General features: G+C 34.0%; 3 protein-coding genes across 5 annotated transcripts; 2 read left to right on the top strand and 1 right to left on the bottom strand.

Moving 5' to 3' along the window:
* LOC109724359 (probable inactive purple acid phosphatase 16) lies at positions 516-4,590 on the top strand. Of its 2 annotated transcripts, none has more exons than XM_020253153.1 (5): positions 516-919; positions 2,326-2,550; positions 2,972-3,245; positions 3,319-3,493; positions 4,245-4,590. In XM_020253153.1, the coding sequence occupies exons 1-5, from the start codon at positions 565-567 to the stop codon at positions 4,455-4,457; spliced, it is 1,242 nt and encodes a 413-aa protein (XP_020108742.1). In that variant the 5' UTR covers positions 516-564; the 3' UTR covers positions 4,458-4,590. The 2 variants fall into 2 exon arrangements, with proteins under 2 accessions (XP_020108742.1, XP_020108743.1); XM_020253154.1 differs by having other exon boundaries at positions 517-919; positions 2,978-3,245.
* On the bottom strand, positions 5,471-10,302 carry LOC109724312. Of its 2 annotated transcripts, none has more exons than XM_020253093.1 (6): positions 10,181-10,302; positions 7,350-8,375; positions 7,210-7,272; positions 6,914-7,134; positions 6,448-6,554; positions 5,471-5,846 (listed from the first exon to the last, which is right to left on the bottom strand). In XM_020253093.1, exons 2-6 carry the CDS (start codon positions 8,308-8,310, stop codon positions 5,732-5,734), a joined length of 1,467 nt encoding a protein of 488 aa, XP_020108682.1. In that variant the 5' UTR covers positions 8,311-8,375; positions 10,181-10,302; the 3' UTR covers positions 5,471-5,731. The 2 variants fall into 2 exon arrangements, with proteins under 2 accessions (XP_020108682.1, XP_020108683.1); XM_020253094.1 differs by having other exon boundaries at positions 7,350-8,570.
* LOC109723852 lies at positions 16,123-20,993 on the top strand. The gene is made up of 8 exons (XM_020252338.1): positions 16,123-16,401; positions 16,504-16,570; positions 17,192-17,249; positions 17,347-17,408; positions 18,875-19,104; positions 19,231-19,264; positions 19,342-19,470; positions 20,614-20,993. The coding sequence occupies exons 1-8, from the start codon at positions 16,354-16,356 to the stop codon at positions 20,796-20,798; spliced, it is 813 nt and encodes a 270-aa protein (XP_020107927.1). The 5' UTR covers positions 16,123-16,353; the 3' UTR covers positions 20,799-20,993.

Here is a 22,137-nt window from a genome sequence, read left to right on the forward strand (position 1 = left end):
TCTCTCAAAAAAAAAAAACACTTCTAAAAGCATATTAGTCTTATCTGAGCTAATTAAATTGAGCCAAACACAAGCAAGCTGGCTCTAGCTCCTGCTCGACTCGTTTAAAATTTGAACTAAAAAATTTAGATATGTTCAGCACGTTTATTAAACGAGCAGTCGATTTCAAGCTCATTTCGAGCCGAATACAAGCTGGTTCATACGATCTGAGTTGCTAACCCTAGGTCTAACCATATTGTTGTTTTGGGTTAAGAAAAGTTATATGCAACCTACGCACTGCAAAGTGGGGTGCATATTTATATAAAATAATTTTTTTGAGTTTAAATAAGAGTGTATTCACCCCCCCACCCCTTGCATATTTATATAAAATAATTTTTTTGAGTTTNACAAGCACGTCACGCAACAAAGCGGAAGTTGGAACAGTTACGTCCAAACGGGAATATCCGGATCTTCCCATAATGAAAAAATTAATTAATTAATTAATTAATTACTTCCCCCTTCACCCTAGAGCTATACGATCTCAACCGTTTCTGGCGAAGTCCAAAAATTCACATTATTGCGAAAATGGTGGGTCGACGACACTCCCACTTCTTCTTCTCCCTCCTCTCACTTCCCTCTCATCGCATTACTATTCCACTCTACTACCGTCTTCTCCTCCTCCTCTGCTTCCCCCTCGCACTCGCTCTCGTCCCTCCTGTCCCGCCTTCCAATTACGGCGGCGGCGGCGATGGCGGCGCGTCGGTGCTCAGCCTGCCGCGCAACAAGTCCCTCCGATTCTCCGCCGGCGCCGGCGCGGCGTTCAAGATCGCGATCTTCGCCGATCTGCACTACGGCGAGAACGCCTGGACGGACTGGGGGCCGCAGCAGGACGCCAACTCCGACCGCGTCTTGTCCGCCGTCCTTGACAAGGAGAATCCAGGTGCGGAGACAGAGCAGTTCTTGATCTCAGTATCATCGGATCGCCGACGCTAATCATTAATTACAAAAGCTCAAACTGTTAGAAATATACAACTAATTCACTTAAAGTGTATTGATGCAGCGCCCACGAGTCTCGGTTGTGACTCGGCCCAGTTAGTTTTATGCCACTTCAAACATGGCCGCCCACCCTCACGCCATTTCGAACATGACTCGATCTAACAAAGCCTCCCGTCATAAGGCAGAATGCTAGCCCACTTAAGCCAACAAGTATGAGAAAGAATTTGGTTGTAAATACATAATATTCAAGAAGCCTAGTAAGGCTTCGTTTGGAATTGCAACGATAGGAAAATACCCTGTTTATTTTCGTACGTAATATTGCGTTCTACATATTGCGGTTAGTCGGTTACGATATATTTTCTACGGTTCCATCGGAGAACGCAAAAGTATATTTCTATATGCTTTTTTTCAACTCCATCCTATCTAATAGCGTTAAATTGACCTAAATACCAAACCAAGCCTAACTGTTAATTGCAGACCCCGTTTGTTTATTCACTTTAGAGAGACCCTGTTTCCGAGGATAAGTTATTCGGTATATGACTTCTCTAGTATGGTTATAACTAAGGAGCTTATCACTGGAGATGCAATACTAAATATCATATATTCATTCACAGCTTCATCTTTAAACACATCGAAAAGATCGAAGACCTATTTGAATGTCAAGATAGATTATCATGTGATAACTTTCATGTTATGGATTTTGTGCTTGCAATGTAGTAGTATGGACTTTAGTTCCAATTCAAGGTCCTTGTGAGCACAATCTTTTCAAGATAATGCTTTTCGTATTATGTCGCGACTCATCGTATTCCAAGAAGCAAGGTTTTAAGTGCCCGTCTGTATGGGCCGTATCCACCGTGCCGTACCATGCTAACAAGATACTGGCATGATACAAAGCTCGTGCCGATGGAACAGCTCAAAACTCTCTATTCTTTAAATTAGTAAGTAATTTTCTCAATAAAATTTAAAAGATGTGATAAAAAGACATAATAAATAGTTAGAATATTTTGTTGCTAAAGAAAATAAATATTTCATGTTATTATGTGTCAGTACACAAGAATTTTTTTGACCGGCACGCACCGTGCCGGCAAGTTTCCCGCACGACACGGCACTTAAATCCTTGCCAAGAAGTGACCTAGATAACATATATACTATATATGCAGTTGTAAACATCTTTGCATAGTCCTAACCATGCCTTCCATGCGAAGAAAAGAGATGCACTAAATAAGATGTTCTGGCATGAAAACAGGCCCAAATCGATTAGCTGTATATGTTATGAAAACTTATCTATGTTGTGTAGAATCTTTCTCCACTGTTTTCCTTCTGAGTATTCATTTAGATTTACCATTGCAGACTTTGTAATCTACCTAGGGGATGTTGTCACTGCTAACAATCTTCCAATTCCTAATGCAAGCCTGTACTGGGACCGGGCAATTTCTGCGACGAGAAGCCGAGGGATCCCCTGGGCCACAGTTTTTGGGAACCATGATGATGCGGCATTCGAGTGGCCATCTGACTGGTTTTCTTCCAGCGGAATCCCAGAAGTTCGTTGTCCGACAGCAAACATCTCATCTACAGGTGAAGGAAACCAAAGATGATAAAACCACATTGAGTGTTTCCGTAATCCTTGTCCTCCACCTTACAGTTAGTTACTTCAGCAAGGAGCTTATCTTCGAAGACCGTATATGCTCGTACTTTTAATCGGAAGTTGTTTAGGAGATCTTCATTATGAATTGCATCATCGATTCCAAGCTTTTATTGGGACGATGAATTGTTCAGTATTGTGTGAAAAAATCGTCTGGTTTATCAGATTATTTTTGCTACAAACTCGTATTTGTGTGTCTATACGCTGGTAAATACCTTAAAAATTCCAAGCTTTTTTAGCCTTTTAAGATGAACTACTTATGTAAATTTGTACGTATATATATACGTAGCCTGAAAAATTTCAGAGAAGTAGAATATCGAGTATCATATGGTAGTATAACAATGCTCGTGGCAGGAGCAGAACAATGCAGCTTCAGAGGAACTCCGAGAATCGACTTAATGAATACGGAGATCAACAACAACAGGTTATCTTATTCAGCAACTGGCCCCAAGGAGCTTTGGCCGAGCGTTTCGAATTACGTGTTACAAATATTATCATCTAAAGAGATGGATCCTGTTGCACTTCTCTATTTCCTTGATTCCGGCGGTGGGTCCTATCCAGAAGTCATATCTAATGCCCAAGCTAAATGGTTTCAGGCACAATCGCAAATTATTAACCCGAACGGAAAGTAAGAACGCGCGCGCGTTTGCTTTTCCAAGATCACCTGGATCTCAAGAACTGACATTGTCTGATTGTTACAGGGTCCCCGAGATTATCTTTTGGCATATTCCGAGTATTGCATTTTCGAAGGTAGCTCCTAAGCCTAATTCTGAAATAGACAAACCCTGTGTTGGTTCAATCAACTTAGAAAGTGTGGCTCCGCAAGACGCCGAGTGGGGGATCATGGATATTCTTGCTAAGAGGCCTTCTGTTAAGGTAAGAAATATTAATTTGAAGATGGATTTTGCATGAATTATCTATCAGGATTCTCAGTGACTAGATTTTCTTTCAGCAAGAAGCATGTGTTATCTTTTGGAGCTAATCTGTCTTCATATTTTTCAATGTTGCTGCGACTCGTAATTTGGATTGCACAAATTATTTCTCCCTACTCACTGAATGACTGACAATCATCATTTCTAATGCCGCTTAACTCAACTCATTGAATCATTTGTGTAAAATTTGAATGTTCCAATGTTATAATAGTTAGATTTACATTCTCGCTCTTGTGATACGCCCTCGTGCAGAACTATATTATATTGTATTTTCGGTGTAAAATTTAATGTACTTGTTTTGTTTACGCCTTGGACGGATAGGAGAAACTCTCTCCGTTCGGCAATCTGTGTACGTGCCTGAATCGACATCGACCAAAGTGGCGGTGCCGGGGCGCAACAATTTGGAAGACTGATATGTTGAATGAGTTTATCTTCATACCTGCAGTCTTTCATTAATCATCTTCTCCTTGAAATATTATACCAAAAGATGCAAATTTTCCTGTGTATCAGAAAAAATGGTCACAACCTAATTTACTTGCATGAGAAAACAACCAGTGTGATCAAATAATTGGTGTTTGCTATGTTGAGATGGTTCAGAAACTTTTCTTTTCAACGCAAATTTCATATTTATATTTAGTACTAGATAGCGAGTTTTGGGTCAGTGAGTTTCATTTGTTTCCCCTTGATATCTGCAGGCAATCTTTTCTGGCCACAATCATGGGTTGGATTGGTGCTGCCCCTACCAGAAATTGTGGTTGTGCTTCGCTCGCCACACCGGCTATGGCGGCTATGGAGATTGGCCCCGAGGAGCAAGAATCATCGAAATTACGGAGCAACCGTTCTCATTAAAATCATGGATAAGGATGGAGAATGGTACTGAGCATAGTGATCTCATCTTGAGTTCCTAAATTACTCGCTTTAATCAGGCAATATATATGTTTCATCTCTTTTATTATTTTTTGTATACAAAATTACAAATGTAATTGGCATATTATCTCCCGTATATAGTGGATAATACTTCAACCCCGCGCATTTTGGATATGCTGCAGCTTTTGAGCTTTTGAGTGCTCTTTCCTAGGGTCAAGTTATGCCAATAGTCTATAAACTTTTTAACTTTTCACCCCTATTTTTGGTTGTGCTTTTAACTGCAGTTATCTATAATAGTGTTTAGCTATTAGAAAAGTCCAAAGTTTATGATGTAGCAAAGGCCCTCACAAGTAGATGCTTCAATTAAGAGCTTTTGATTCTATTGCTGTAAAAAACTATTGGGAAGGGTTTTTCTTGATAGCACTTTTCAATTTGTAAAGTGATTTGGGATCCCAGGTGCAACTTGCCATTCTCCCGGATCAAAGCTATTATCAGAAATACAAAAATAATATACTAGTACTTGTTTGTGGCATGGTTTCTGCAAAGCTTTAGAGATTTTAACTATATCGGAAGCTGAAATGAGCGTTTGAACCTAGTAAACTACAAGCTTTGAAGCTTTTGCATCCGAATACAGCAAAAATTTACGTAGGGATTTAATCAAAAAACTGTTGAGGTGTGGCCAATGAGAGAAACCAAAAGAAAAGGAGAGACATAAAGGCAATAAAAAAAATAAAGAGAAAAAAAAAAGAAGAAAAAGGAGAATTGAGTGGTTAAATTGCAAAATCAATTTTTTTAAAAAAAAGAGTCATATCAAAATAGTTCATAGTTCTAGAAAGTTCCATAGAATTTTACCTCATAGAAAAGATCTACAATGGTTGATCTTCATTTTGGTCTGAATTTTTATCATGACCTATATACAGTCAGATGCATGTTCTCTTAATCAAGAATTCACTTCTTTCATTCGAAAAATTTCATGATCTTTAGCTGTTCCTCTTCACAATCACATCACAACAACCCCCTCACAACACATCTGAGAACTCCCTGAGTCGGTAAAATAGGCTCCAGTATATTACCAAATTGAAGATAAGTTTACAAGCAAGAAACATTCTGATTCATTACAGGTACAATTATAAAATTAGTTTGCCATGCAGTAAATCATTGTTACACAAATACGAGAGGAAAAAGAAGTTAGGGAAAAAAAAAAGAACAGGCCGAATACCATGGAACTAAAAACCCTCATGATAATTGAAAACAAAGAGAACAAACAAGATTACAACATAATACATCAGAGTACAAGAAGAATGGTTAGGTGGCATCAGCGGCCAGGCGCGTTTTCAGTTCTCATGATCAAATTACATGTGGAGTAGATGGATGCAGCAGCTGCTTTGACAGCACATTCACATTCAAATGCTTCTGATTTCCTCAGTTTACTGAGGGAAAAAAAAGAAAAAAAAAAGGAAAGATTATTGTTAATTTGATTGCAAGATTAGAAAGGTGATAGCAAAATGTTACTCACTGGTAAGTAATGCCAAAGATAACTCATTTACAACACAATAGGGGGGGGAAGGTCCTTTGAAATAAGATAAGATTTAGGGCCACTTTGGCTCATTTAAAGCATTCGCATAAGCGCTATTTGAGCAAAGCTGTTCCAAGAAACACCAGTATCTAGTAGCTTGTTTAATTTAAATCCTTCCAACACCTTGCTGCAACAAAAGCAAAAACTTCAAATTGGTGCTTTTACTTTTAAATGCCTAGAAGCTTTATTTTAGCGTCACTCTAGACGTATTTTCTTTGCGTTGCCTCTCTGCTTCCAAGACGAGGGAAGCATTCCAAAAACCCAGGCTTAAGAGGCACTAAATTGTGCACCCAATCTAGAATTCTACTTGGTTTGAAATTCACATGTAAGCTTATATAAGGTATGAAAAATTTGCAGAGCTTTAAAAGAAAAAAGAAGAAATTATGATGATTATAAGGAGAAAATTAACAAAAAAAAGGAAGCCATATAGCCAGAAGGTAGAGAACTTAACATACATTAAACCATCTAGAGGTTCCAATTTTGAGAATACATTTTCACCAGCATATTTTAGTCCTTTCTCACCGTGCGTGCGCATTTCTTGGACTTGTCTCAACCAATTTTCCTGAGACAAATAAGAAGAACAATCATTAATACATCACGTAGATTGCAGATAAACTATGCACCAAGGCAGAAACTATACTGTGCATGAATCAACATTATGCTTGTATAAAGATATTGAATTAAAATAGAATTCAACTCATTACTGAAGGGGTAGGGGGTATTAATAAAATTACTAACGAGTGGAAGTTCCCCTACTAGGGATTCTGGGAAACACGAGCTGAAAATGTAACTGGGAAATAAGTTTATAACAGTCTAGAGTTCTAGTAGTGGTAAATTCAAAAAATAGATGGCGAATTTAGCAAATATGAATTATCAACTGCATAAGCCCTAAAACCATCAAACTGGTGTATGGATACTCACAAGATATCTTGCCTCCTCATCCAGTGCTTTTTCTATTTGACTGAAAAGAGCTCTCCATCGTGTCATATGACTCTCTGATATTGCTTTCTCCAAGCATCCCGCCTCCAAAGAAGATTTGCGAGGTGCGCCTATTTCTTTGCCAGATGAGAATTCTGTCGATAGTAGGTATGGCAGTTCTGTGTGGATCGCATTCCTTACTCTCTCCTCACTACGCCTTAGAGCTTCATAACAATCATAAGATGGTGAGACTAAGAAAAAGCTTCAACTCTTACATTATGCTAAAAACATAATTTTACCATCGAGACGGCCTTTAATGTCCTGCTGAAGCAGATCCAACCAGTGTAAAGCAACATTAGCGGCTGCAAAGTAAATTACAGTAAAGTTAGCACATTTCTGGCCATAAACACATGTATTTCAAATTATCTCTTAAACCAACCTTTTAAAGACAAAGAGGTAGTATTATCTAGATTTGCCGAAAAATTTTGAACAGATGTCGTTGTAGTTATATTTGATGCAATTTTCTGCTTAAACTTGCCATCTTCTGCATCTTCAGTGACTAGTGAAGGTTCAGAGTTACATCCCTGATAAAAGTTATGACCCATACTTAATTGATTGATTTCCGCTTGTTGTTCTGACGGAATAAACTGATGAGTTGACGAATCATGGGCATTAATTTGATCTTTCCTTCTGCCGATACATTCTTCTCTTCCTTTTCCTGTTTGATTAAACCTGCTTTCATTTTGACCTTCGAGCTTCTCCGACTGCACCATAGCCTCTATTATGGCCCGTACCTGCTTGCTATTTCGTACATGGTTTATAATTCCAGGGTTTAATCCAGAGAGGAGACCGCTTGGAGCAGCAACTTTAATGAGTCTACTTACCTGCTCTTTCCTTGCAGAGTAAATCTTCTTCTTGATAACATCATCTTTTCTCTTTTTAGGCTTGCGGCCGCGCTGCTTGGTTTCTGATACACCTCCATGCAAAGATGAAAGAAAACCATTCTGTTTCATTTCTTTCCACATTCTCAGAGGTTCACTCTCTTCTAAAGGGCCAGTAGTGCTACTGCACTCTATGGTGTCAACCAACTTCGACTTATAGCAGGAATTGTCTTCCACCATGCTAGAAACATCCACCGCATTAAGGTCCAGTTGTCCAATCCCTGAGTTCTTGCTTTTCAATTCACATTCTTCGTCTACTTTTTTGGGGACACAGCATTCAATGTTTTCTTTCTCACATTTCGATTGAACATGACAGTGATGGATTGTAGAAGAGCTTAATTTGAGAGATTGACCCAAGCTTGAATGGGTAGTGCCCGTTTCAAGAGGATCTGGAGTTGGAGATGCAGTTACCTCCGAAATTTGAGAAGTTCCCTCCTTGCTGAACTGATGTTCGAGCATATTGCTTTCTCTATGCCTGAAGATCTGAATTTTGGATTGCCGCTTCCCGTAGTATCAAACAATTTCTATCAGCACAAAACAAAAGGATATCAACACTATGAAGTTAAAGACAGTTCACTATGACTTGTGCAATACATTTCAGTAGCAAGAACTCACCGTTGCTCTTTCTAAATAAGGAATTATTGTTGAATAAATAATTTGCATCACTATTTCAAAAAGGAACAGCACAAAGAACCTAGATGGAAAGATATCAAATCCTCCTACAAAGCAAATTCAACATGTAAGCCAGAAAAAACACCTTCCTAAGCTATGTTTCTCCGTATTTCGTTTCTTGCACGTACCCCCTCTATTTACATCTACCCTTTAGTCCCTTTTTTCATTGATCTCTTATAATTTGCACTCTTACAGTAATTAATGATTGATTGTTCGCATAGGCTGTCACTTCAATACGGTTTAAGGTTTTTCCTTAACTTGTGAAATAATTGAATACTGGATACTACTTTTTGCAGAACTCTTAACATAGTCGAATGATTCATTAGTCTTCATAGTTTTCTTTTTCTTTCTGCCGAAAATGTAGTTTCATATCTGTATTCATGTAATTCTCCTTTCATAAATCATCACTAACTGCATTCAAGAAGGTTCAAAGAAACAAAGGGGCGCCAAATTAGGTCAAATACATAAACAATGTGGCTACTATGGAGAAGCGAACATCTTTCTAGGATTAGATTCCCGATTACCTTACCCAAAATCAAAACTTATCCTACGTAATTACAAAGGGTTTCTATTGTATCTTGCCTCAAAAATCTCCCAATTCCTTTTAAATCTATATCATCTTTTGAGTCGTGCTTACTTCCGCCTACGCTGTCACATGAAAAGAAACAGATTTTGAGTGAATATTCCAATTCGAAAGCTCTCCAATCTACGATCTTCCAAGTATCGGATTTTACGAGATTACAGGCTGTGACGGTGAAAAGGAATGAATTTTTAAACAAGAAAGGGTTAGATAGTAAACCTTAAGGTAATAGAGATATCAAACAACATAAAATCACAAACTAGAACAAGCAAATTTTACAAGAAAACACATTAAGAGACAACATCTAATTGTTCCAAATCTTATCTAATTAAAGGACTTCTATTTTCGCTTGCTGCAAAAAACTCCCAATTCCTTTTAACCCTACCTCATCTTTTGAGTCGCGATAACTCTGGCCTACATTGTTGCGCAAAAAAGAAAAAAAAACAGATTTTTAGCGCAAATTCGAATTCGAAAGCTGTCCAATCTCCGATCTTCCAAGTATCCATTTTTACAAGATTCCAGGCTGCGACGGTGAAAAGGCACGAACTTTTAAACAAGAAAGGCTTAGATGGCAAACCCTAATGGCTAATAAACATCAAACAACACAAAATCACAAACTAGAAGAGGCAAATATAGCAGGAAAAGAAAGTTAGAGAACACAAAATCTAATCATTACGAATCCTACATAATTGCAAGGGATTTCTTTTGTAGCTTGCCGCAAAAATCTCCCAATTCCTTATAATACCATACCATCTTTCGGCTCACGAACACTCTGGCCTATATTGTCGCCTAAAAAAAAAACAGATTTTGAGCACAAATTCGAATTCGAAGCTCTCCAATCGCAGATCTTCCAAGTGTCGATTTTTATGGGGTTACAGGCCGCAGAAATGAAAAGGCATAAACTTTTAAACGACGGCAAACCCTAATGGCTAATAGACATCAAACAACACAAAATCACAAACTGGAACAAGCAAATTTACCAGGAAAAGAGAGTTAGAGAACACAAAATCGAATCGGAACGATCGTGTAAACAAAAAAATGGCGATGAAACAGTGCCAATCAACAAGATCTGCATACCTGTTCAAACAAATCTGACGAATTTAGGGACGCATCTTCAACAATCTCACTGTAATTCGAAAGCAAAGTGAAATAGGGATTTGATCCCCAATAATAGGAACAACATCTAGAGAGAGAGAGAGAGGGGGGAGAGAGGAGAGAGAGAGGGGGGCCGATGAGTGTGAAGTGCTATTTGAAATTTTGGAGCGCGCGGTTTTTTTTTAATTGTTATTATTTTATTATTATTATTATTATTATTATTATTACATGATGATTCATACGGTTGCTAGGGTTTAGGTCGGGTGAAAACGGATTGGATTTTATCAAACGGATCGGGCGGATTTTTGACGAAATCATATCCACAGGCTTGTTTTTTTTTTTTTGGGAAAAAACTTCAAATACTATCCCTATGGTTTCACACTTTCTCATTTTAGCACCATGTGATTTAAAGTGTATTAATTTAGTACCCACTAAATTTTTTTGTTAAAACAGTGACAAAGTTAAAACTAAAGGATACTAAAGTGAATATTCGATAAACTTAGGTGGAGTATCTGAAATTTTTGGTATATAATTTAACATTAATGGGGAAGCTGATAAAAAGATAAAAATAAAACCACATCCACAGGACACTAACTTAATATACTTTAAACCGCAGAGTACAAAAATGAGAAAGTGTGAAACCAGGGGTGATATCTGAAATTTACACTTTTTTTTTTCTTTCTGAAGATGGCTATGGTACATATGCTAAAATTTTATTAGGGTAAACTTCAAATACCACCCATATGGTTTTGCATTTTTTTACTTTAGTACCATATGGTTTAAAAGATACCAATTTAGTACCCCGTTGTTTTATTTTTTCTCTTTTCGTCGGATTTTTTTCGTTAAATCAATGACAAAGTTAAAACTAAAAGGTATTAAAATGAATATTCAATAGGTGGACTATCTAAAGTTTTTGTATGAAATCATAGGGTATTAAATTGATATATTCTAAATCATATAGTATTAAAATAAGAAAAGTGCGAAACTATATAGATGTTATTTGAAGTTTATCCTTTTTATTATTGTATTCGCTAAAAATAAATTCAAATATAGTAAAATATTTTTTTAAGATTTAAATATGAATTAGATGTAATGTTCACAGGGTTTGTTTATTTATCATTTACTACTATTCAGAATTTTTAAATTTATTTTGAAATTACTAAAGTATTTTTTAAAAACCCAATCTCATTAGTAAACCCTATAAGAAATAGAAATATTTGAAGAGATTTTTTAAATCAATAAATAAGGATATTTTAGTCCTCCAAAAATAAATAAGATATTTTTAAATTTTGAGGGACATGTTAGATATTATTTCTGTATAATAATATGCACATATAATTAAAAACTAGAATTATTTATATTCATGCTCAAATTGTTGTATACCTACATTTAATTGAATAAAATCTAAAATTTAATAAAAATAAATGCAATAAATTTTAGTATAAGACTACTCATAATAAAATAAATAAAAGGCACAAAAAAGCACATTATTTTTCCACAACATATATTATCTTTCTAAAAAAACAATCAAAATCCTTTTTATCTTCCTATAAGTAGTAATTAAACCCTCTTTATTTTCCAAAAAAATGCAATGTGTATCTCCCTATACATAATTAGCAATGAAACAATATAAACTTTTTTTTTCACATATCTAGAAATTTAAAAACATAATATTATAATAGAAGAATGAGAAATTGGGATATTGGGATCACCAAATTAGGAGAATGGAATATTAGAATACAATATTTTAATTTATTAATATAAAAAATAATATTATTAAAAAAATTCAAATATCCGTATCCATATCCATTTTTTTTAAATATTCGAATAATTTTGACCCTCTAATATCATATTCGACCGGATCTGAATATTTTCTAACCATATACAAATAATATTGAATGTGGATACAGATATTTTCGGATAATATTCTATCTATTTATACTAGTTGAGTATGCATACAAATATATGCCATAATTATTTTAATTGTTAATTTCAAATCAACATAAAATTATACATCATATTTATCCAAAAATTTATAATAAAAAAATAATTTTTTAAAATTAAATTCATATATAATTTTTTATTAGAGAATATATGTCATATCCTAAATCAAATTTCAATGGTTACTATCATCTATAACAATATAATTTAATATATTTTATATACACATTGAATTTTTCTATATTTTTTAAAATTTGACGAGCTCAAAATATAAGTTGTGTTCTAAATTAAATGTATCAAAATTAAAATTTAATTGATTAGATTTAATTTTGATTCACTTTAATTATTTTTTTTATTATCAATTCAAATTTGATTTCTAAAATTAAATTTAAGTCACAATTTAAACTCAATTTTAATTTTAGTTTATAAATTTATGAATTTAAATTTAAATTATATAATTAAATTCAACTATAAATTTTAGATAAAATAAAATTTTAAAATCAATTAAGATTAAAATTTAAACATATATTTGAAAAAGAAAGGTTATCCATTAGAGAAAAAAGAGGAGTTAAAAGCTTATTTTGTTACGTTATTTATTTTGTATAAGAAATAAGAGGAACTAAAATTTTTTCTCGTCGAAAAATAAGTCTGTCCACAGACTTGAATTCAAAATACATATTTTTCTTTTATATACAGTATTGATATGAGTTTAACTGGTATAATATTGATAATAATATAACCGACCGTCCCTAGAGTAAGTGGCAAAAGACTTGGTGGTTGGTGTCCGAGGTCCCAAGTTTGAATCCTAGTTAATTCAAAATTTCTTAATGAATGAAGCAGGTAGCTTGTTACCTTTTCTCAAAAAAAAAAAAAAAAAAAAAGTATTCAAAATTTGACCACGTTATTTATCTCTATGAGTTTAGTTAATATATTTTATACAGTTCATATATATATATATATATATATATATATATATATTCATTAAAGTAATCAATTAGTTTAAATTTTAATATCATGAAGAGTCATTAAATTATTTAAATCAAACAAACTGAATGCTTAGATACTAAAATTAAAATTTGAAAAGTCGAAGAGTCGAATCAAAATGGTCTATGATTCAGGTAAGTTTTACACTTTTTTTTTTGCCTTTCATTCTTTCTCTTTTCTCATTCTTTCTCCTAATATGCATAGATAGAGATATCCATTAAAGTTAACGAAAAAACATAACAATAAGGAGCTGTTTGTTTCAAGATTTATAAGATTTCGATAATGCTTGATATTTTTATTGAAAATATTCAATTTATTATCATTTAATTCAAGTTTACTAGTTGTAAAAAGTGTTAGTACGTAAAAAAAAAAAAATTATTACAGATTATATGACGATAGGAGTACTAGATTATTATGAGGTGGGAAGTATTCTGATTTGATGAAAAATGACTAATCGTCATTAATAAGAAGATGCTTTTTTCTTTTCTTTTTTTTTTGAGAGATAGGTAGCATGTTATCCGCTTCGTGTATTTCTTTTAGAAATAAATTTAGCTAGAAATATGAAGCAACTAGGATTCGAATTTGGGACCTCGGGTACCAACCACCATGCCCTTTGCCACTTGCGCCAGGGATAGTCGATAAATTAGTAGCAAACCGTCCAACTCAATTGGGCTGATAAATTAGTAACAAACTTGCGATTTCAAATATAAACTATGAACCATTTTCATGTTATTATAAATCTTGAACGAAATGGTCCGGGGCATTTGAAAATTTGTTGAAGTGCAGAGATATAATAAGATGTTAGCTCTTGGATGAAAGAATGTAAGTTTATACCCACTTGCTTAGCATACAAGTAGTTAAGCTGTTGAAACTTGAAAGAAAATTTAACATGGGAAATTGAAAAACACTTTAAAGCAAGGGGTGTTTTGGATAATTTTTTCAATGCTACTTATACGTCCCAAACGGGGTGTATGATATAAATGTACACTCTATTTATCATAGGATGGGGACTTCTTCGCTAGTCACATCGACATGATTATTGAAATCCATCCGACCCAGATTGATGGGATGCATATTATACACCCCCCGTTTGGAGGTGTACAAGTAATATTTTCTTAAAAAATTACTATAGATTTTATCTGGCCTTTTTGCATAAAAAGTCTATTCATTTTCAAATTTTGCAAATCTAGTTCACTTTTTAAGATTTCGCAGATTCGATTTGCTTTTTTAAAAAGATGACAGAACTACCCTATTTCAAAATGCATAAAAAAGGGGCAATTATTTATATGTCCCTGAAAAGTTCCCGACTTTTTGATTTACCCCTCTTAGAAGGCTAATATTGAAAATACCCTTTCTTCGTTCCAACCTATTTCTAATATACCCCTAAAGTTAAAATCTGTTAATTAATTCTGTTATCTCTATAAAATTACTATTTTACCCTTTCAAATATATCCTTCTACCATCACTGACTTTCTTATTTGCCCTTAAAGTTAGGGGCATAAAAAGTATTTTAACTTTTAGTCTTTTTCAATATACCCCTCTACCGTCACCAACATTTCTTATTTGTCCTCAAGTTAAGGGCAAAATTGACATTTTAATTTTTTTTAACTGTGGTAGATATTTAACTCACGTTTAATCCAAGTTAATTTAACAGGAGATAACTGCGGGGGTATTTTGCAATAACGGTGGAATATATGAGGGGTATTTTAGAAAGGAAAAAAAAGTAGGAATAAATCGGATATTTTCAAACGTATGAGAGGTATATAGGCAATTATCCCTAAAAAGTATATACATTAAATGCCTTGAAAAATACAACTAATAAGTCATTATTGCAGCTACCTCTTTGTTAAAAAATAAAATTCTTATCTAATATATAAATAAAAAAATTCAAATGATAATAAAGGAAGAAAGAAGGAAAAATTTCAAATACCACTCATATAGTTTCACACTTTCTCACTTTAGTACTCTGTGGTTTAAAATGTATCAATTTAATGCCATGTGGTTTCATTTTTATCTTTTTATTATCGATTTCACTCATTTTTTTCGTTAAATTATTAACAAAGTTAAAACTAAAGGGTACTAAAATGAATATTCGATAAATCTAGGCGGAATATCTGAATATTTTGTATATAATTTAACAAAATATTAACGAAGAAGCGGATGAAAAGATAAAAATGAAACCACAGAATACTAATTAACTTGATACACTTTAAACCATAGGGTACTAAAGCGAGAAAGTGCGATACCACAGGGGTGGTATTTAAAGTTTACCCGAGAAAGAATGAAATATCAACATCTTTTCAAATTGTATAATATTCTTTTCTAAATAGTACAATATTTGTACAAATTGAAAAAATATTGCCCTATTTAAGGAATATTTCATTTTTTCTTCCTTTATTATCAATTGAATTTTTTAATTTATATATTAGATAAGAATTCCGTTTTTCAAAAAAGGGTAGCTCTAATAATGACTTGATAGTGTATTTTTCAAAATATTTAATGCATATACTTTTATTCATTTTGAAAGAGGAATAATTTCGTCATCTTTTAAAAAAATCATGCCGAATTTGCAAAGTTTTAAAAAGTGCACTAGGTTTGTAAAAATTAAAAATCAATAGATTTTTTTATGCAAAAAGACTATTTTATTTTTACTTGAGCCATAACCGAATAGATTTACACTACATAATATGAAAACAAAAAATTTAGTCATTAGAATTTGAAACTTTCGTATTTAGATATTACTATTATATGATATGAATATTTGATGTTGTAATTGGAGCCGTATTTTAAAATTTTAGATTTTAATATAATATATTCCGAGATATTGTAAAAAAAATAATTTTAATTATTTTTAATTTAAATTTAGATTTAAAATATGAATTTTTAAAATTCGTCAATTCGGATATCGGATTCGGTTGGTGGGCTCGGATTCGGATTTTATATAAAATTCCGTCCGAATCCGAACTGTTCACATCCCTAAAATCATTCCCGTCCCTCGCGAGTCGGGGCGCGTGGTTGTTCAAATTCTCCAACCCCTCCTCTCTCTCTCTCTCTCTCTTTCTCGATCGTTTCCTACTAATAATTTCACACCATTTACCCTGCGATCTAGGGTTTTTCGTTTCGAATCGCTTCTCTGATTCCGAAAATTTTTAGTTTTTTTTTTTTTTTTTTTTTGGGTTCTTCGGTTTGGGAAATTTAGAGCGAACTTGGGCCTTTGATTTGTGGCGGAGATGGAGCAGCTCAACTCGAAGCTATACGAGAAGTACAAGAATTTGAAGGTGATTTACCTGACCCTCGATTTTGTTGGATACTGTGTTCTTCTTTTGTTTTTTTTTTGTTTTTTTAATCTTAATTAACGAGCTCAGTACTGATGTTTTCAGAAGAGGAAGTTGTTTGAAGAGGAATGGGACCAAAAAAGAGATGCTGAGATAAGAAATTACCAACTGGGTATTTCTCCCCTTGTCTAATTTTAATTTTAATTTTTTTGTTATCTTTTTTTTTTTTACTTTTCCACCAAATATTTCGGTTTTGATGAAGACCCAAGTGAGAAAATCTGTTGTACTTACGGATTATTTGGTAAGAGATTAAAAAAAAAAAAAATCTGCTGCAGTGGAAAGCTTAGAAATTCTAAGCCTTAAAGCAGAAGCTCTAATTTGACGCTTTTGTTTTTTTGCTGGGAAAGCAGGAATTTGTTGTACTTAGAGATTGTTTGGCCCAGCTTCTGCTTCCACTTTTAGCTACAGCTTCTAATAGAATGTTTGGTGAGAGAAAAATCTGAAGGTTTTGCGACAGCAGGAAGCAGAAATGAGATTCTGAGCCTCAAAAGCAGAAGCTATAGTTAGTGCTTCCGCTTCTGCTGCGCAAGAATATGTTGGGATTTTATTAATAATTTGCTTCTTCTAGTAGTGCTACTTAGCAAAAAAGCTTCTTCGAAACAAGGCCCTTAGTATCTTTCAGATTGGGGGAATGGTATTATACGAGTTTGTTTATCTCTTGTATTCTTGTTTCTGGTAGCAAGTATAGGAAATTAAAAATTAGTTTAAGGCTTGAATTTAAAGTTTCTGGCAGCTACGGAGGACTTGATTGAAGAACTGAAGAAGGAAAATGAGCGTCTGTATGGGGAGCTGTAAGATTTTAACGATTGCATGGTTTAAAGAACATAGCTTTGTTTGAAGAATTGAGAAAGTTTGAATGATCTAATCGCACGATTTATGTGATTGCAGATCTTCGTTGCAGGAGCAATGTGCTGAAACTGAAAAGATTTTGCTTGAGGAGAGTCGTAAAAGTATGATTTCAATAACTTTTGATGCTTGATCTTTCGTTCTTTTTTTTTTCCTCTCTTCTTTTAAGCATAGTTTTGTTAATATCGGTGAAGGTAATCGTGTCCTGGTGAGTGGACTTAGATACTTTGAATGCTGACTGTGGTTAAAATCTTTAGCTGATTGAAATGCATGGGTCGTACGGTTCACTTTCTGCTTACCATTCAAACCAATGCCTCCTTATAATAACTTGTTGTCTTTGTATCTTTCTACCATAATATAAACCTATGTCTCCCTGTCTTCTTGCCATATAACTTAAATGATCCTTTTTTGTTAATACAAGGTTTGCAAAGCAGGAAAGCAAAAAATATGAACAAGCATAGTGATGATGAGATGACAATGCAATAAAGATAATTGTGGCATTATAGGGGTTCAAATAATGTCGTATTGGATCAGTAAATGAGGATTTAAAACAACATAAAGATCGCTAATAAAATGACTCTATCAAGAGACCTTCTCTAGACTTGTATTGCACACGAACATATAACCGAGGCATTGTCCCAAGAACTTTCATCAAATATAGTCTCAGTATTTGTCTAACTCAAGTCTCATGCTCAAGATTTATGAAAAAATTTAGTTGTAATCAAATTATTCAAGTACAGTGCATTGAGATTTTAGGTAACTGTTCCAGCAAGAATCAAAAGTGTAGACATTTTCAGGTTTCATTTGTTATGTGTCAAGTAAAAGAAACAACCATTGTGAGCAACAAATAGATGGATTAATTAGAAATCTAAACCCTGAATTTTAATCTTAATTTCTATTTTCTCCTCGTAGTTTCAATTGGTGCAATGAAGTTCCTTCAGTTTTTCTGTATATATAAATTATGTCCTATTGTTAATTCATTATTAAAGAAGGGTGCTACATTAGCACCATCTGTAGTTAAATCGAAAACTCTGGACGAAATGGAAATCAAGGTCGAATTTCATGGACTGAATTTTTAAAGATGAACTTCGAGGATGAAACTAACGGCAGATAAAACTTTAGGAACTAAATTATTACAATTGATGCCCTACGATGAAATTGAAATTTGGAACAAAGATCAGGGGCTAAATTTGTAATTTGCCATAGAAAGATACTAGCAAGTTTCAGTTCGAGCATGTTCATAACCCAGGCACCAACTGTGTGTTTAGTGTGCTCCATATGTACTCTTTTGAGGAAACTGCAGTATCCGCAATACTTAATTTACTGGACCAGTAAAATAAATCTTTCATCATTCTGACCCTATTGGCCATCTTCCTTCATTAGAACGTGGCAATCAATGTCAAACACTCTAGACATTTGCTTGATGAGTCTGCTGTAGCATTTTGGGCTCTCTGTTAAATGCTTGTCCTTTTAATTTTCTCTGGTTATGGCAATAATTTGCACAGGAAACACATGAATTATGTCGTTTCTATTTCTTAGTATGTAGTAAACCAGTTAATTTTGTCTGCAGCAAAAGAGCTTTCCAGTGAAGTTGGGAGGCTTCAGATTTTGTTGTCGCAGAAGAAGGATACCAACGACAGCACACTGATAAGATCTCTTAATATAACCCCTGAAGCAAGGTCAAAGAAAGCATTTACAGTTTCACCAGAAAAGAAGACACCAAACTCATGCTCCAATAAAGGTGGGAGTCAACAGGAAGTAGCTGTTGCTCATTATAACTGTCAAGAGAAGCATAATATAGTAAGTGTTGATTGTTCAACAACATGCTATTGATTTATGTGTGCGAGTAATAAAAACAATAACTACAACTGCCATTTCCTTTGCCACTTTTATTTCTCCATGGCCTTTGGAATGGACATTTTTTAGCCAGACTGCTGCAGAGGATATATGGACAACACCGGTATGTCTAATATACTTAAACATTACTTTATATGTACAGTTCTTGAAATTCATAACTTTCCAATGCTGCTGTTTCAGAAGGTGGGACTGGAAAATCTTCGGTTATGTGTGTGTTTCATACACTAATAGAATTCTTAGTTGGCATGAAATTCTCTGTTGGCATCCAAACAGAAGAGCTATGTCTTTCAGTCATTCATGAAAAGAGCGGTAATTATGAAGACCTTTTGCCTTGTTAAATAGTTTTCATTCATCTAATAGATTTTGTACCAGTCTTAGTTGATTTTGTTCTCAATACTATCATAGTGCTGTTTGTATATCATATTTATTCACTACACTATTGTGTTCAATAAGTTGCATTTATCTATGATGCTGTCCATGTAAATGGCAAAATGCTCTTAACTTACATTACTACATGCAGGTTCATATTGGGACTACTGTAACTATTTTTCATTGCAATTGCTCAACCTAACTTTTCTCTAAATTGCAATAATTTTTGTTGGACATGATAACTGCAATTGAGAAATGCCCAAAGTATGCAAATAACTAAATCTCTAAATCTATATGTCGCGTGTATCTGTACAAGTAATTGCAGATTTGTCTGCATGCAAGTACTTTATATGCTTCTTCTTCTTCTTCTTCTTTTTTCTTTTTTGGGTTGCCACAATGGCCGTCTGCTATATGGTCATGGTTCCACTTTGTTCCTCATCCGACATTTCCACTTCATTTTCGATAGTAGGGCACCCAAATGGATGATTCAAGAGGCGAAATGATATAGAGTATTGGAAGTATAAATTATTTTTCAGCGCATCAAGTGGATGCAAAATGAACAGCAAACTTAAACAACCTTACAAAAATAGAGGGTAGGATTATTAATTTTCAGACCAAGAGTGTTGATCGCCATTAAGATAATCAAAAGATTTGTCGATGAAAAAATTTGGATTCTTCTACACCATTAAACAACAAACACCTCTTATCCACAGTTAAATCTCACAATTTTGACAAGCTTTGATCATAAGGTAGATGATGATGCTGGAAAATAATGGAATTTGGTTTGTAAGTACTCTGAAAACTGTAGGTCATGTTTAGTGGAATGAAACGTGCAATCATGGAGCAATGGTTTTGCTTCACGGAGTTAATAGTTTTTCTTATTATCCATGGTTTTGTTCTTAGCAATTACAAAACTTTCTACAGCTCTTCAACTTTAATATAGGACTCGGGATTTGCAATCATTCCCTGCATGACCTAATTGGAGCAGTATTTGTAGCTTTTATTTTAATCCTTTATTGGTGATAATCAATTATCTGTTATGAAGGCACTTGTGCTGATTTAAATGTGTGAAAATTATTGCAGGGTATAGCTTCAGCCTTATATTGATCAGACATGAAAGTGGGCAAGGTGATTTGATGTATCGTGTATCTTCATTGGGGACGTTGGAAAGGGTTGCTCTGGACTGGATGAAGGAGGACGTGATCTTCAGCATGACCATGTGCCCTGTCTTTTTCCAGAGAATATCACGAGTCGTCGGCCGCGGTTGACTCGGCGGTTCCTTTTGCTTCTAAATATGCATCAGGTAAAGCTTGAGAGTGCGTAAAGCTCGAAAAGATTGGTATGCAAAGTGCAGTTTGGCATGTGATCCGATAACTGCTCTTGTACTTTGCATGAATTCGAGACCTGTATTATTGGTAGTTAATATATATGGAAATGTTATAATCAACAAAAGGTTTCCTAAATGGTGCATTTTTGAGAAATGTCTCATCAATTCTGTTTCGTTATAAGATAATGCTCTGTACCTCGTATCTGCTAAAATTGTATTCAGGTTGCATTTAAAAAAACAAAAACTAGTCCATCGAGGGTGTCTCTTGTGAATGAATTGATCTCGACTTTTATCTATTCGACCTCAAGTGCGAGCATTTGGTGATGAATTTACTGAGCTCCTTATAGATAATTGAGGATGATATTTCCGTACTATTATTATGGTGGGATCTTCATCTGACATTTGATGCACAAGTTATTATTAGCTCTTGTTTTTGTAGTTCTTACTCTCCTCAGCTGGTTCGAATTGTTGAACCCTAATCGACATTACCAATCATATCTTGATAAAAGATTTTTTTTATTTTTTTATTTTTTTTATTTTTATTTTTTTATTATTCAACTTTTGATGATCTGAATAGATACATATATTTGTAGAAAAGGGTCAAACACTGTCTGGAAGTTAAGTTCATTTTTATTTGATTTGGTTATGATGTCTGTAAGCATTTACAGCAAATTTTTTTTTTTTTATAAGTGCCATATTATTGTTGATTTGTTGTCGCAAAACTCTTGATTCCATTTCCATCCGAAAGGCGCGGTGATCCGTCATTTGGCTGAAAAACAAAATCTGGCAGTCTTGATTGATCTTGCCTTTCGATGGACGGTGACCTCAAGCGGTAGTGCAGATTGTTTCTACCATTATGGCTGCAAAAAACCTGCTCTCCTGCAGCCTTATGTGCAGAATTTTGCTTTACAAGCTTGTCTGAATGCCTTTTTTTTTTTTTTTTTGGTTAACACAAATGCAACTGCTTTTATGCTCAGGGTTTTGCGGTAATCAAAATGCATTCAATGTAAGAAGATAATAGAGTTGGCCTTTTCAGATGGAGAAAATTTATTATATAGCAATTACACTATATTGTCTATATTTAGTCGGTTATATTTTTTATTTTAAGAGAAAAATACAATAAAAATATATTTTTTAAAAAATTATGATGGGATGGATAAATTTATAGGAGAGTAATTTGATTGGTTGGCGACATTATATCAGTAATATATGAATGTTGTATTTTAGAATTTTTTTTTTTCTCTGGATAGCATTCAATTTGTTGAAAGATGGTCCGAAAT

The sequence above is a fragment of the Ananas comosus genome, linkage group 18 (genome assembly GCF_001540865.1).
Source record: "Ananas comosus cultivar F153 linkage group 18, ASM154086v1, whole genome shotgun sequence".
Taxonomy (NCBI): Eukaryota; Viridiplantae; Streptophyta; class Magnoliopsida; order Poales; family Bromeliaceae; genus Ananas; species Ananas comosus.

Coding starts and splice junctions, on each gene's coding strand:
- LOC109724312 (XM_020253093.1), bottom strand. CDS start 8,310: ATGCTCGAACATCAGTTCAGCAAGGAGGGAACTTCTCAAATTTCGGAG. Junction 7,273..7,349: donor TACCTCTTTGTCTTTAAAAG/GTTGGTTTAAGA, acceptor TTTACTTTGCAG/CCGCTAATGTTGCTTTACAC. Junction 5,847..6,447: donor GAACCTCTAGATGGTTTAAT/GTATGTTAAGTT, acceptor TTTTTCCCTCAG/TAAACTGAGGAAATCAGAAG.
- LOC109723852 (XM_020252338.1), top strand. CDS start 16,354: ATGGAGCAGCTCAACTCGAAGCTATACGAGAAGTACAAGAATTTGAAG. Junction 16,402..16,503: donor AGAAGTACAAGAATTTGAAG/GTGATTTACCTG, acceptor TGATGTTTTCAG/AAGAGGAAGTTGTTTGAAGA. Junction 17,250..17,346: donor GAGCGTCTGTATGGGGAGCT/GTAAGATTTTAA, acceptor ATGTGATTGCAG/ATCTTCGTTGCAGGAGCAAT.
- LOC109724359 (XM_020253153.1), top strand. CDS start 565: ATGGTGGGTCGACGACACTCCCACTTCTTCTTCTCCCTCCTCTCACTT. Junction 920..2,325: donor CCTTGACAAGGAGAATCCAG/GTGCGGAGACAG, acceptor TTACCATTGCAG/ACTTTGTAATCTACCTAGGG. Junction 3,246..3,318: donor ATTATTAACCCGAACGGAAA/GTAAGAACGCGC, acceptor TGATTGTTACAG/GGTCCCCGAGATTATCTTTT.